General features: G+C 31.8%; 1 protein-coding gene across 1 annotated transcript; it reads left to right on the plus strand.

Annotated features, from left to right (window-relative positions):
* The first annotated feature begins 6,998 nt into the window (after positions 1-6,998).
* Positions 6,999-12,524, plus strand: LOC136203651 (receptor-like protein 9a). Its single transcript, XM_065994854.1, has 4 exons — positions 6,999-8,493; positions 9,324-9,482; positions 9,899-10,045; positions 12,221-12,524. Exons 1-4 carry the CDS (start codon positions 8,427-8,429, stop codon positions 12,433-12,435), a joined length of 588 nt encoding a protein of 195 aa, XP_065850926.1. The 5' UTR covers positions 6,999-8,426; the 3' UTR covers positions 12,436-12,524.
* Positions 12,525-14,822: the final 2,298 nt, after the last annotated feature.

Here is a 14,822-nt window from a genome sequence, read left to right on the forward strand (position 1 = left end):
TTTTCTTCACCATCATAAGCATCTTCATTTCGGTTCCACCCAACATTTCCCGACTCATAGTCATCTCGGAACCGACCTTCATCATACTCATAAGTGTCTTCGTTTCGGTTCCACCCAACGTTTCTCAACTCGTATTCATCTGGAACCGATCTTCATCGTCATTATAAGCTTCTTCACTTCGGTTCCACTCTACATTTCTCAACTCATCATCATGATGGAACCTACCTCCATCATACTCATAGATATCTTCGTGGTAGTTCCGTTCAACATCATCACAATAGAATCTACCTTCATAAGGAGCCCCGTGTCGATCCCACTCAACACACCGACGCCCATTCTCATCATAGTAGACCCCATCTTCGTCTTTCCCATAAGCGGCCCCATATTGGTTCCACTCAATGCTTCGACGTTTATCCTCCCCATGGTAAACTCTACCATCTTCATCATAATCAAACTCATATGCACTATGACAAAGTTCACCATCCTCACATATCTTATCTTCGGAAGCGTGCTCTCTCTCTTCAACCTCATCCTCAAGGTCGCCTTCATAATAATCACACTCCTCATGTCTTACTAGCTCATTCTCGGATTGGTTCTCCTCTTCATCAATCTCCTCTTCATTGTTGTATTCAAATTCAGTTCCATGTTCATCTACGATCCATCTTTTCCCACGACCTCTCGTTTCCTCACACTTCTCCCCATAGTTCAATCCGGGTAACCCATTTGAATAGCTACCCGACCCAACGACATGTTACAACCAACTATATTTGAACCACCAACATCTCTCCCATCTCAATAGCCCTCAATCTCCACACATAATGGAATTTCATCATTCTTCCCAAAGAGATTAATAAGCCCAAGGTCACTCTCCCCTTCCTCAAGAGTAATGCCTTCAGTTTCCTCAAACTTACAAATAAGATTATGCTTAAGAGGCATTTTATCAAACACTTGGGGAGCATCACTTGCTACATGGGCTTTCCCAACATTCTCACCTACAAACACTCCTTCCTCCTCACCCATACATGAACTCACATTCTCATTCACAACATCATTATCAACAAATCCACAATGAGAATCTAAATCCACCTCAACATCATAAACAATATCACAAACAGCCAATCTCTTCCTAGCAATAGGACTATCCACAACTTCAATATGAGAATTGAAAGTTTTGGATTTACCTCTTCAATGTGTAAAGGAGAAAAGATTGGTGATGAATCTTTAGGAGGGACTTCCATGGTTGGTTGGGAGCTATTTCGGTATTCTTGCTTGGGACTCTTTACGGATGACGCGAGCTCCCTCGTTAGCTCGTTTATCACCCGAAAATCCTCTTTACAACTCGTGTGTTGCCTTCTCACGATGGCTTCAAGATTCTCCAACGCCTTGTTGAAGGTGTATTCATATCTTGGGGATAAATTTGGTCGAACCATAGTCGAAAGAAGTCTCCGTTCAAGGAAAACGATCGGCTCTGATACCAAATGATACATATCAGTTTTATCTGAAAGTTTTAATCGTAAACTTACAAAGATATTTCTTCTCTAGCTAAACTAGAAGGAGTGAATCCCGGGTTTTACGGATTAAATTCGTAGGAAATCAAAGATCCCCCATTATTGAAGGTGAAAACCTTAACAAGCTTCTTGAAGAAGAATTTAATTTGATTGATAAAAAGTTTTGGATTACAATAACAAAGAGATGAATTTATATCATCTAAAACCTAATTGCCAAATTACGATAAAGGGTAAAGAATATACTACTTAAAATAATAAGATAAGGGTAAAGGGGGTTAAATATAAAGGGGTGGCATGGATGGTAAATAGGGAGTGGTAGGGTTGTAATAAGGGAGTGGCAAAGGTGTAAATAAGGAGTGGCAGGATTGTAAATAAGGAGGAAGCTGGAGTAAGGAGCAAGTTCCTTAAGCTGAAGGCACGCGAGACGTGCCTAATTCTACATGGGGCGTGCCTTGGCTGTTGAGCTCTTTTCTGGATCAGTACTCACTCTACACGGGGCGTGCCCAATTCTACGAGGGACGTGCCTTGGCTGTTGAACTCTTCTCCGGATCAGACACTCAAGTACGCAGAGCGTGCTATAAGGTACGCGGGGCGTGCCTGAGCTGTTGAGATGTTATGTGGCCCTGTTTTGGCCTCTTTACCCGCTTGTTGTTCGTGCTTGGTTCTTCCTCCGACTTCCCTCGTACGGACCCGATCCTAGAGAAAGATGTCCCGCATCACTTAAGGCACAACTAATCTTTCCTATAAGAGGTGGAGAGGGATACTTTAGCTGAATTAGACGAACGATTTTTTTTCAGGTTGTGGGATACAAAAATAAAATCGAAGAAACTTTGATAGAATATTGAATAATCGATTTTGTTTATTTTATTTAATTTTGTTTTATTACCTGCAGTTTACTGTTGAAAAATACCACTTCTTTTTTAAAACAAAAAAAAAAAGAATTCTCTAAATAAAAAAAAAAGTGTTTCTTCTCCGAAATATAGATATTCACACTATTCACAAAACTAATTAAAAATGGGTTTCTTCTCCAAAATATAGATATTTGATATGATATAAGTTAGTTGAATTATTGTGGTTGTTATATTCTCTTCAATCATAATTAAAAGGCTTAATTTTCCACAATAAACAATAACACTTATGTATAATTTCCAAAGAAGACTTTGACTTGATGAAAGCCATTAACCAAAGGAGACTTGACTCTTAATCAACAATGACAAAACTATTTTTATTTTCATTTTAATTGTTTTAGGAATTACTATAATAATAAATAAAAATGAAATGGTAAAAACTACTAATTAGTTTTTTTAGGAGCCAACTTTAAAAAAAAATTATTAACTTAAAGAATATTACATCAATATACACGTTAAAATCCCAATAAAGCTAGGTTCAGAACTAAAAAAATAGGTTTATTCAAAGACACAACGGCATTAGTAAGCGCGTGAGCCACCATGTTGACAATCCTTTTATCAAAAGTGACACACATTGGGACATCTAGATACTTTGAGTTGACAATAATTAATGACATAGCCAAATTCAGAGAGATCTGTGCTGCATGAACGAATTGTTTGATCTATTTCCATCGCATCCATTTCGATCACCACGTCAGAGAAGTTATGTATAGTGATAAATAATAGTGTTGATGCAGGCCTAACGCCTCTTCCAATCTTGGAGGAATGAGTCTCTATCTCGGAATCTCAAAATCTCGGACAAAAGCTTCGTCATGGTTATAGAAAATACCATCCAAACCGAGAAAATCTAGGCATATGAGCTGCATTAATAATTAGCTTTAAAGAATTCACTGTCAGAGTTATCTGTCTCTCTTGCCATCGAATTATGGACACTCCGAAAGACAATGTGGTAGCATTAGTGAATTGTTGCGAGTTATATATATATATCGAGGTCTAACCACGATAAACCCCTCAGAGACGGATTATGGATATATGAATTGACGGGATGCCTTCGGTTAAAAGGGGATAGACCCCCTCGGATGGTGTTGGTTGGCCGAGCCTCGGGGAAACCTCGGCGCCACACGGGGAATTGGCTAGGCCTTCGGATTGGCCCCGTGACACTCAACTCATTTACAGCCCTAACTAAAATCACCATTTAGTTTGATGCTATAGAAAGATCAGTTAACGATCCTAAAATAGAAAATTTTAAGAATTAAAGTTGTTTAATACAATATTTATTATGGAAGTAAATATTTTATTTTCCAAATCATCATTTTCAAAGCGCTCTGTCTCTAAAATATTCATTTTCTCTCTTCTCACGAAACAAAACCTAAATCACCTCAAAATTAAAGAATTAAAGTCGCTTAAAATATCATTACTTCCTTGATTTTAATTTTGAAATTGTTAACACTCATTTGATTTTGAGGTCTTTATATTTAGTAAAACGAAAAACCTCAGTAAGATATTGGATTAACTACCTTCTTTATTTTGTTCTTTTCTTTTAGCAGAAATCTATATCTATATATAATATAAAACAATAACGATGAAGTTGAGGTGTCACTTCCTCCTTTTTTACTAATAAAAAATATAATATAAAATATAATATATTTTATTAAAAGTTTGCGCAATGCGCTTACATTAAAGAAGAAAGAAAAATCCCCACCAAACCCGGATGTGATTCGAACCCATGACCTCCCAAGGCATAGGTAAGCTCTCAACCACTAGGCTAAGAGCTTCACCACATAATATAAAATATAATATATTAACTTTAATTATATTATTATATTTATTTATAAAAATATTATTTTATCCGTACTATATCTAAAAGTTCTACATAATTTAAATTAATTCCTAAAATCTCTCCAATTCGATGAATATCTATATCTAAAAGTTTTATATAATTTAAATTAATTCCTAAAATCTCTCTAATTCTCTATATATCTATATCTATATATATATATATATATATAATATAAAACAGTAACGATAGAGCTGAGGTGTCACTTCATTATTTTTTATTAATAAAAAATATAATATAATATATAATATATTAATTTTAATTATATTATTATATTTATCTATAAAAAGATTATTTAAAGTAAATATGAAAATAAAATAATAAAATTTCATTTATATACTATATCTAAGAGTTCTACAGAATTTAAATTAATCCCTAAAATCTTTCTAATTCTCTGCATATTTATATCTAAAAGTTCTACATAATTTAAATTAATCCATAAAATCTCTCTAATTATTTATTATTTAATATAATATAAAACAGTAACGATGGCGCTGAGGTGTCACTTCCTCCTTTTTTACTGATAAAAAATATAATATAAAATATAATATATTAACTTTAGTTATATTATTATATTTATTTATAAAAATATTATTTTATTCGTACTATATCTAAGAGTTCTACAGAATTTAAATCTATATATAATATAAAACAGTAACAATGGAGCTGAGGTGTCACTTCCTCCTTTTTTACTGATAAAAAATATAATATATTAACTTTAGTTATATTATTATATTTATTTATAAAAAGATTATTTTATTCGTACTATATCTAAGAGTTCTACATGATTTAAATTAATCTCTAAAATCTCTCTAATTCTCTGCATATCTATATCTAAAAGTTCTACATAATTTAAATTAATCCCTAAAATCTCTCTAATTCTCTCCATATCTATATATAATATAAAACAGTAACGATGGAGTTGAGGTGTCACTTCATTATTTTTTACTGATAAAAAATATAATATAATATATAATATATGAACTTTAGTTATATTATTATATTTATCTATAAAAAGATTATTTAAATTAAATGTGAAAATAAAATAATAATATTTAATTTATATAGCACCTTTATATCATTAATTGTAATTATTAAATACTAGTTATAAATATATCTCTAACTTTTTTTCGAGATTGCCAAATTTAATTTAGAAGTTATTTTTAATTTTTCGAATTAGTAAATCATAAGATTTTATAATTAGTAAATCGTAAAATTTCACGTTCAATATAATTTAGAAATATAAGTTTCACATCTAATATTTATTTTTGGGAAAGTAGAATAAGAGTTAAAATGAGTTAATACACATATTTGCCCATGTGTTTTCACGAAAAAACAGATTTACCCTTAAATCAAATTAACTCATAAAACTATCCCTGAATTTTCCATAAACCTGCAATTATACCCTAATCTAACAGAGTTGCTAAACGGCGATGACATCAAACCTTCTTGTCTCCAAAAAAATTGGATGACGACAATCAAAATTCATTTGGTTTCTTATTGTTTTCTATTGCTATTGCTTTTGGATTAATTGGAAGATTTAGACGCAGTTTTATTAGGTTGATTGAGCTTTTATGAAAATGAATTTTGACCAATCTGTTCTTTTCTGAAGTTTTTCTGGAGACAAGCAGGTTTGATGTGAACGTCGTTTAACAGTTCTATTAGATTAGGGTATAATTGTAGGTTTTTGAAAAATTCAGATATAGTTTTGTGGGTTTATTTGATTTAAGGGCAAATCTGTTTTTCCAAAAAAACACATGAACAAATATGTGTACTAACCCGAGTTAAAAGTATGTTTGTGTTTAATTAGTGAAATAGCTACAAGTATAAATGAAAAATACTCCAAGATATTATTATGATTTAACTGAAATTACACGCATTGAAATTAATTTTCCATTCCATTTTTTCAGTTAAATTATTATGGTTATTATATTTTCCACAATCGTAATCAAAAGGCCACTTTCCACAAATAACAGTAGATCTTTATGTATAATTTCCAAAGAAGACTGACTTGATGAAATACAAACTCTCAATTATTTTAAAAGGAGACTTTGAATTAATTAATTACATAATATAAAGGCTGAATGCATCATTTATCTGAATTTCTCAAAAAGGTTGATTTACTTCATAAATTTTTAAAGTGTTCCGATAGACCTCTCAATTTGCATAAAATGTTTAGTTACCTCTCTGAACTTGCGTAAAATAATCAATTAATCACTCGGTTTCAAAAAAAATAAATAAATTAAATGCGAAAGATGTATTCCACATATTTAGAATATTATTATATAATTAAAAATAGATAAAAAAACAAGTTATTAATTGTTTAACTATAAAACTTGTCTTCTTTAATATTGGAACTGCATAGTCTGATCTGATCGTTTTACTTTTTCTAAAACTTGCAATAATTCTTCTGCACTTAACTTACATTTTCGCAACTTAATTACATTTTAGAAAAGTTTACGGAGCTAATTGAACATTTTATGAAAATCCAAGAAACTATTAGAACATTCTAAAAGTTTTTGGGAAAGTTAAGAAGAAAGTGGATATAGTAAGCCTAATCTAAATTGAAAAACAAGTGATGGACTCTGCCCCTACCTATACTCCCCCGACTGTGTATATAAAAGGGTGATAAGGGAAGTTTTGGAAAATAAAGAAAAATAATAATTAAGAATGGAACCTGATAAGTTGAGAGTGATGATATTATTAATAATAATAATAATAAGTTGGAAGTGTGATTGTTGTTTTGAGGATGAAAGAATTGCTCTTTTCCAACTTAACTCTTCCTTTAATGAATCTTTTTCTTATCCTCCTTCATGGGACAGAAGCAACTTGCACAGATGATAACTGCTGTAAATGGGAAGGTGTGGAGTGCAGCATCCTCCCAGCCAATGGCTTGGGCGGGTGGTATATCCGCCAAAGCCATTGGCTGGGCAGATGCTGGATCTGCCCAGACCAGTGGCTGGGCGGGTGCTGATCTGCCCTGTCCATTGGTGGACGGATCTCGCACCCACCTAGACCAAAATTGGACTTAGGCACAATCGTAGACGTTTTAGCGCCGGAAAATACAAAATTTTCCAATTTTTTGTGACGAGAAATGTTAATCGTCACAAAAAATATGCATTATGTTCATGATTTTTTTGAGAAAAAAAGTAAATTTTATTGTTTTCGACTCATAATCATCCATTTTCGGGATTCAGATTGTCGCATATCAATTATTTTCATAATTTCATTTATTATTGTTCGAATTTGTGATTTTAGACAAAGAATTTTTAGTTTTTTATCAAAAATATGACAAGAGGAAAAAAGTCCAAATGGGAGCAGTACTAGTAATTTGAGAGCAGTATTGAACAATTCAATTTTTTAATTATTATTGATAATTGAGTAAACTTCTTTGATTGGAATCCTTCTATGCCAGATGTGGTTGGGATCCACGAGAAATACTATGATACTAAAATCAGTATAAAATTTAGAAATAATAAGGATAATGACAAGAGTTTTGTGAGATCAGTAACTTTTTAGCATTTAATGATGCTACATCCGAGCAAACATTCCATCAATACCCTTAACGATTATGAATTGCCATTAAGTACATCAATTTTTATTTTTAATGGTATTTTTACGATGGCAAATGTATACATGTTGAATGAGATGGGATGACGGATCCTTCTCATTCAACTCCTTTTATTGTATCTTGTCCCGGTTCACATGGTGAGCATAATGTTAGAAGCTGTTTTCTTCTTTTATTATTACACCTGTACTATAAAGATAATATTAATATACAGATGTTATCAATTATTATTTATGAATAACTATTATCCGGACCTTAGTTTTATAATATTATTATTATGCAGGTTTTGATAGACTATCAAGACTACAAAACTTAGAGTCTCTTCATCTAAGTTTTTATTACCTACAAGATAGCATCAACCTATCATCTATTGGAAGAATTTCATCTTTAAAATCTTTAAGTTTACATAACATTGGGTTAAATTGCACGAATGATATTTAAGGTGAGCTTAGTTCTATATACAACCACGAAATTCAAAATTATTATTATTATTTTATTATTTATATGCAGGTTTTGATAGATTATCAAGATTGCAAGAGTTAGAATCTCTTCATCTAAGTTTTAAAGAGAACAAGATCCTATCACCTATCTGTATCCTATCATCTATGGGAAGAATTTCATCTTTGAAATCTTTAAGTTTAATTGAGTTCAGATGGGCGAATGATACTCAAGGTGAGCTTAGTGCTATGTATATCTTACCCTTACAAACATGGATTTCTATTATTACAAACCAACCAAGACAACATCATTAGATATCATGGTTATAGTTATGGATTCCAAAATGAAAATATTTGATTTTCTAACTTTACTATTGCATCTTTCTATGAACGGACAATCATGTTAAAATCAAACCAAATGAATTCAAGCTTACATAGTTCCAATTTATATACAACCACTGAAAACATCAAAACTAAATCTTTTAATTCTAGTCAAGACATCAAAACTAGTGATAGATAAAATTAAAAAGGAACCATGGAGCGTAAAAACACCCTTACATTTTGAGTCAGTATGAATTTTACTTTTAACGCCTAAAATGTTACAATTTTACCTTAACTTTGAAAGCAAATAGCAATTTTATCCCTAACGTTGATAATTTGAGAAATAATCCACCAAACATGGTCATGAATCTTATCATCTACACTTCACAAGTGCGTCATTTTATCACTAACAAATCACAATTTTATAATATTAATCTTCAATTCTATAATTAAATTATAAAAAATATGAAATATTTTTTTCCTGAACTAACTGATATGAAATTGGTGGAGGAACAAAATATCTGTGTTTTGTGTATGAAATTGACAAAAATTATCAACATTATGAGTAAAATTGCTCTTGACTACCAACGTTAGAGATAAAAGTACACCATTTTAAACGTTAGAGGTAAAGTTGCTCCCGAGCCTAAATGTTAGGGGTATTTTTGACCATTATCCCTTTAATAAACAAGTATTTTCCTAGACCTCAAATTAATTACTTATTTTTTTTTATCTATATGCATGCAGGTTTTGATAGATTATCAAGCCTTGAAAAGTTAGAGTCTCTTGATTTAAGTTGGAGCTACAACATGGATAATAACATCTTATCATCTATCAGCAGTATTTCATCTTTAAAATCATTATATTTAAACAACACTAATTTGAACTCGACCACTGATATTCAATGTGAGCTTCTCGTTTCTTGATATATTATATTCTATTATGAATGCATTTACTTGAGTTAGACAGTAAATGTGATTCAATCCGGATTTTCTGATTTTTCACTTTTGATATTTCAGTTTATAGTTACCTATTTAGAGTAAATTACATTCATCTTCATTCAATTTTATCCTTATTAATACTAAATGAACTTCAAAACCTTATATAAAAGTCAATAATGTTATGCTTTACTTGTTAGAGTTTAATATAAGATCTACGATTTGGCCTTAATCATCAGCTTGATCTGTTGGTTAAATTGGTTCCCGGCCAGTTTAATCAAGTGCTCTAGAGTTTAAATACAACTCAGATTAAAATCGGTTTTTTTAATCTGGACTTTATGTATATAGTGAACCATCATTTCTAAATTGTTTTTCCTACTAAAGGGCTATCAAAACTTGGCAATTTGGAGGTTCTTGGTTTAAGGGACAACAACTTCAACAACAGTATATTGTCGTGTTTAGCTAAGCTTTCATCTCTAAAGGCACTGGATTTGTCTCGGAATGGATTGGAAGGAAGAATTGATTTTCAAGGTGAGTTACTTATAACACTATATGTTACTTCTTTTCCAATAATAAATAATATAAATGAAAGGAGATATTCTTGAAGATTGTAGAGAGTTAATGATAAATAAGACGTCTACTGTGTCTTTTACTCCGCGACTAGTGAATAGAGCTGCTCACAAAGTAGCGAGACATGCTCGTTCCGATGTTAGTTGCTATTCTTTTTTTTAATGAACCGGATTCGCTAATAAGTGTATTGCTTGAGGACATTAATGCCTCCTTAATATAAAGATTCGTTTATTCCAAAAAGAAAAAAAAAATATAAATGAAAGCATATTCTTCATTAATTATACTACACGTGTATTTTCTCTTAAAATGTGCAAAAAGTAAACTTCAATTTTCTAAAAATACCAACAAAATAAGTGGTCTACATGATTAAGTGTGGCACATTCTACACAAGCGCGTGATTTCACTTAGTTTCAAATAGTTTTATATTTGTTACTATTTTTAAATAGTTTCATACGAATTTCACTAAGTTTTACAAAAGTGTATCCGAATTTCACTTAATTTCATATGAATTATTTATGTGTTAATGTTTCAAAATATTTCATATAAGTTTCACATGACTTTCAATCAGTTTACCTGAATTTCATATGTATTAATGTTTTTATAATGTTCCTTTGTTTAGACAATAGAATCACCTTACTAATTCTCGAACAAAGTTCACATTTGATTAATTAATTGATGCTATTTATGTACATTTGTTTTTTAATATCAGTAATCTTTTATGAAGTGGTATAATTGCACCACACTAAGGGGTGTTTGGTTAGTTACATTTAAATTATGGAATAAGAATGAGAATGAACTATTCCTTTTGTTAGTGTTTGGTTAAATTTTATTTAGGAATGATAATCTCATTTTAGTAATTATTAATTCTCTCCCCTCTACACATCAATCACATTCCATTCCATTACTATTGATATATTAAAATGAAAAATAGACATGTCCTTGAAAACCCACGATTTTCTACAATAATCATGGTTATTTTTTATTTTTTAAAATGGTTATTTATTTGTTGGTAAGATGATGATATACTATATTTTATTTTATATACTAATATATCTATATTATAAACCAATTTTTGTTTTTCTTTGAATTCATTTGTTTTTATTTACAATAATAAAACAAATTATCAGTAAAAAATCATTACTTTTATTTTAATATACTAGGTTTTACACTAATTTTTGTTTGTATTGCAATATCTACATATTTTTAGGATGATTTACTCTTTTTATATTTATTTTTTAATTGATGTTATAAAAATAATTATTTATTAAATTATTTTAAACAAATATTGTATCCATTCCGATTCCGTTCATTAAAAAACTAAAGAGCTTCAAAAAGAATATCATTCCGATTTCAGATTGAACCAAACATAATAAATAAATAGTCATTCCGATTCTAATTCTGTTTCCGACTCCCAAGTTCAAATCAAACGGCTCCTAAGATTACTCAACTAAATTGGATTCTACGATGGGCGCATTACGTATCCCTATGGTACAATATTTGGGAGAAAAATGACACATTTAGAGTAAATAATTTATACATTTATAGTTCCAATTTTAGGTGAAAAGAACACCCATCATTTTTCATAAAGTCCAAAAAACCTCGGTGCTTTCACCCATCGTTTTGCTAAAAATGAGATTTTTTAGTTTGACACTATAAAAATGATCATTAACGGTCTCAAAATGATTTTGAAAAATAATAAAATTGGTTCCATAGTAAATGTATTACTAAACAACTTTAAAATTCTGGTAATTTTTCATTTTGAGATAGTTAATCAGTCACATTATATATAAAAAAAATTCAAATATTAGTTTAACAAAACGTGAAAATACATGGGTTTTTTTTGAACTTTATTATTATTTTTTACTTCAAATCTACCATGTTATGTTTATGAAAATATATTGAATATTTACCTTAAATATTTGATAGTATTTCTAGAATATTGGGTACATAATAAGTTTTGAAAAAAAAAAACGAAATAAATATGCTTGCAGATTGAATGGCATTTTACCTTCCAGTAAAGGTATTTCAATGTTTCTCTTAGCTTCTTCTTTTTTGTTGTCAAATTATATCTAAATTTAGCAGTATATGTGTCAAGTCTTAACTAATTATTTTGGAAATAAATGAAATAATCTACAGGTCTTTGCAATTTAAGAAATCTAAAAGAGCTTGATCTTAAGTACAACCAATTCAGTGGGATGTTGCCTCAGTGCATTGGAAACTTAACATCTCTTCAAGAGTTCGATATTTCTCAGAATCATTTCATTGGAAGTATATCTCCCATTAGGAGTCTTACATATCTTTACTGTTGTTGGAACTTTCGAGCAATCTATTACAAGTTCCATTGTCACTGAAACCTTTTTTCAATCACTCAAGGCTCAAGTATTTGGAAGGTGAAGGTAACCAATTGATATATGATGAGGATGTGGATGTACATGATTTGACCCCAAAGTTTCAACTAAAGACACTACATTTGTCTAGTCAAGGAAATGGAACTGCAAATAGAGGAGGATTTCCCATATTCTTAAGGCATCAACATGATCTACAACACCTCGATCTCTCAAATATTCAACTGAAGGGAGAGTTTCCATGTTGGTTGCTGAAGAACAACACTAACTTGGAGACTCTGAATTTAGTCAGCACTTCTCTTTCAGGGCCTCTCCACTTGCCAACTAATTCACACAAGTATTTGCTGAACTTGGATGTCTCCAATAATAACTTGAATGGTATCATACCAATAGAAATTGGAAAACTCTTACCAAATCTGCAACTTTTAAACTTGTCTCGAAATGGCCTCATTGGTGGTATGCCTTCATCATTTGGCAAAATGAGAATGTTGTACATTCTAGACTTATCCTCCAATAATCTATCTGGTGAAATACCTGCACATTTGGAAATAAGCTCAATCAGTGCAATGATTCTTTCAAATAATCATTTTGAAGGCCAAATTATATTTTCCCATTGCCAATTCTTGCAAGTATTACGACTGGATAACAATAGTGATAACTTGTGAAAAAATCCTTGATCGGAGCACTTTCGTGTGAGGCGCCGTTGGGATCGGCCGGGGACACTCCGATGCCAAAGTCAGTAATATTTCTGAGAATAAACTGTAAGCACAAAAGTAGAGAATCAGTAAGTGTACCTTTGATCCTAGGAAGCTGGGGTATTTATATAGGTTTTTGTAACCTTCAGCATTAATGGGGAAGCAGGTGAAGAGTCGTGTCATTACTCGTCTTTAATTGCTATCAATTCTCCATTAATCCCAGTATTTAGCATTGAAACCCTCAAAGTTGAGGTATTCGAACAGTCAAGTCTTTATTTCCCTTTAATGGCTATTAATTGCCATTTAATTGTATTTATTCTCATTCATGGATGGTAATAAATGCGCCTTTTCGTATTCTTTGATCCGTCAAGGCGTATGTACGTTCTCCTTGAGAGCTATGGTGGGTCTCCGCTACTCGCTCTCATCAGGCGTATCTCGCCATGGTCCACGTGGCGTGGCATAATGCTAGAGAATCCTTCCTTTTCCTCATTATTTGCATATTCGCCCCTGCATTAATTATCATTAATTCCACATTAATCATGCATAAATATCTCTTTTAGAAGGAATAATGGTTTGCCATTATTTCTATTAATTTTCCCTTATTCCTTATTCAAGAATAATTTGGGTTGTTATCAGAAGCCCCCCCTAAACGTATAAAAAGCTCTTTAGGGCTGTCTAAATGGTGTTTTATTTTTCCATATTGGAGGAAAGTGGACCCGCCCTAGATGGGATCATATATGGATATGATGCACTTTTAGCGGTTTTTTCTTCTTCGTGAATATGTGGTCAGCTGTATCCATTGTTAGCCTCTAGGGGCTTTTTGAGAGTTATATTTCTTTTAGAAATGGAATAACCCGCCCTTTATGGGACCATTTGTTCCTACCGCATAGGATTATGATTCGCCTTAGGGACTTTTTTTCTTCAGTTCTGTCATATTGAGGAGAATGACCCGACCTTAGGGATCAGTAAGAATGATCACTCATTTAGGGACTTTTGTGCATTTTGTGGAGGGTTTTGGCACTCTATGCACTTGCCTTTTTAGCCTTTACTCATTTTCCAAAGTGTTTTTACTTTGCATTTGTGAAGGCGAGACTTCGTTATTTCTATGATGAAGACGTGAATTCATTACTTTGATGAAGACGAGGCTTCATTGTTTGGAGATGAAGACGAGGCTTCATTACTTGGATGAAGACGAGGCTTCATTATTTGGAGATGAAGACGAGGCTTCATTACTTGGATGAAGACGAGGCTTCATTATTTGGAGATGAAGACGAGGCTTCATTACTTGGATGAAGACGAGGCTTCATTACTTGGATGAAGACGAGGCTTCATTATTTGGAGATGAAGACGAGGCTTCATTACTTGGATGAAGACGAGGCTTCATTATCTTGGATGAAGACGAGGCTTCATTATTTAGAGATGAAGATGAGGCTTCATTATTTGGATGAAGACGAGGCTTCATTATTTAGAGATGAAGACGAGGCTTCATTATTTGGATGAAGACGAGGCTTCATTATTTTGGATGAAGACGAGGCTTCATTATCTTGATGAAGACGAGGCTTCATTGTTGGATGAACCCTTTTCTTTCTAGAACTATTTTTACTAATGCATTATATCTTTTAGCAAGTAACTTTTTAGAATCTGGTTTAGGATTTCTCCGATTGTTTAGGGTAGGTGGCCAGCCGTACCCCAATGTGT

Source organism: Euphorbia lathyris, chromosome 8, assembly GCF_963576675.1.
Source record: "Euphorbia lathyris chromosome 8, ddEupLath1.1, whole genome shotgun sequence".
In the NCBI taxonomy this organism is placed as follows: domain Eukaryota; kingdom Viridiplantae; phylum Streptophyta; class Magnoliopsida; order Malpighiales; family Euphorbiaceae; genus Euphorbia; species Euphorbia lathyris.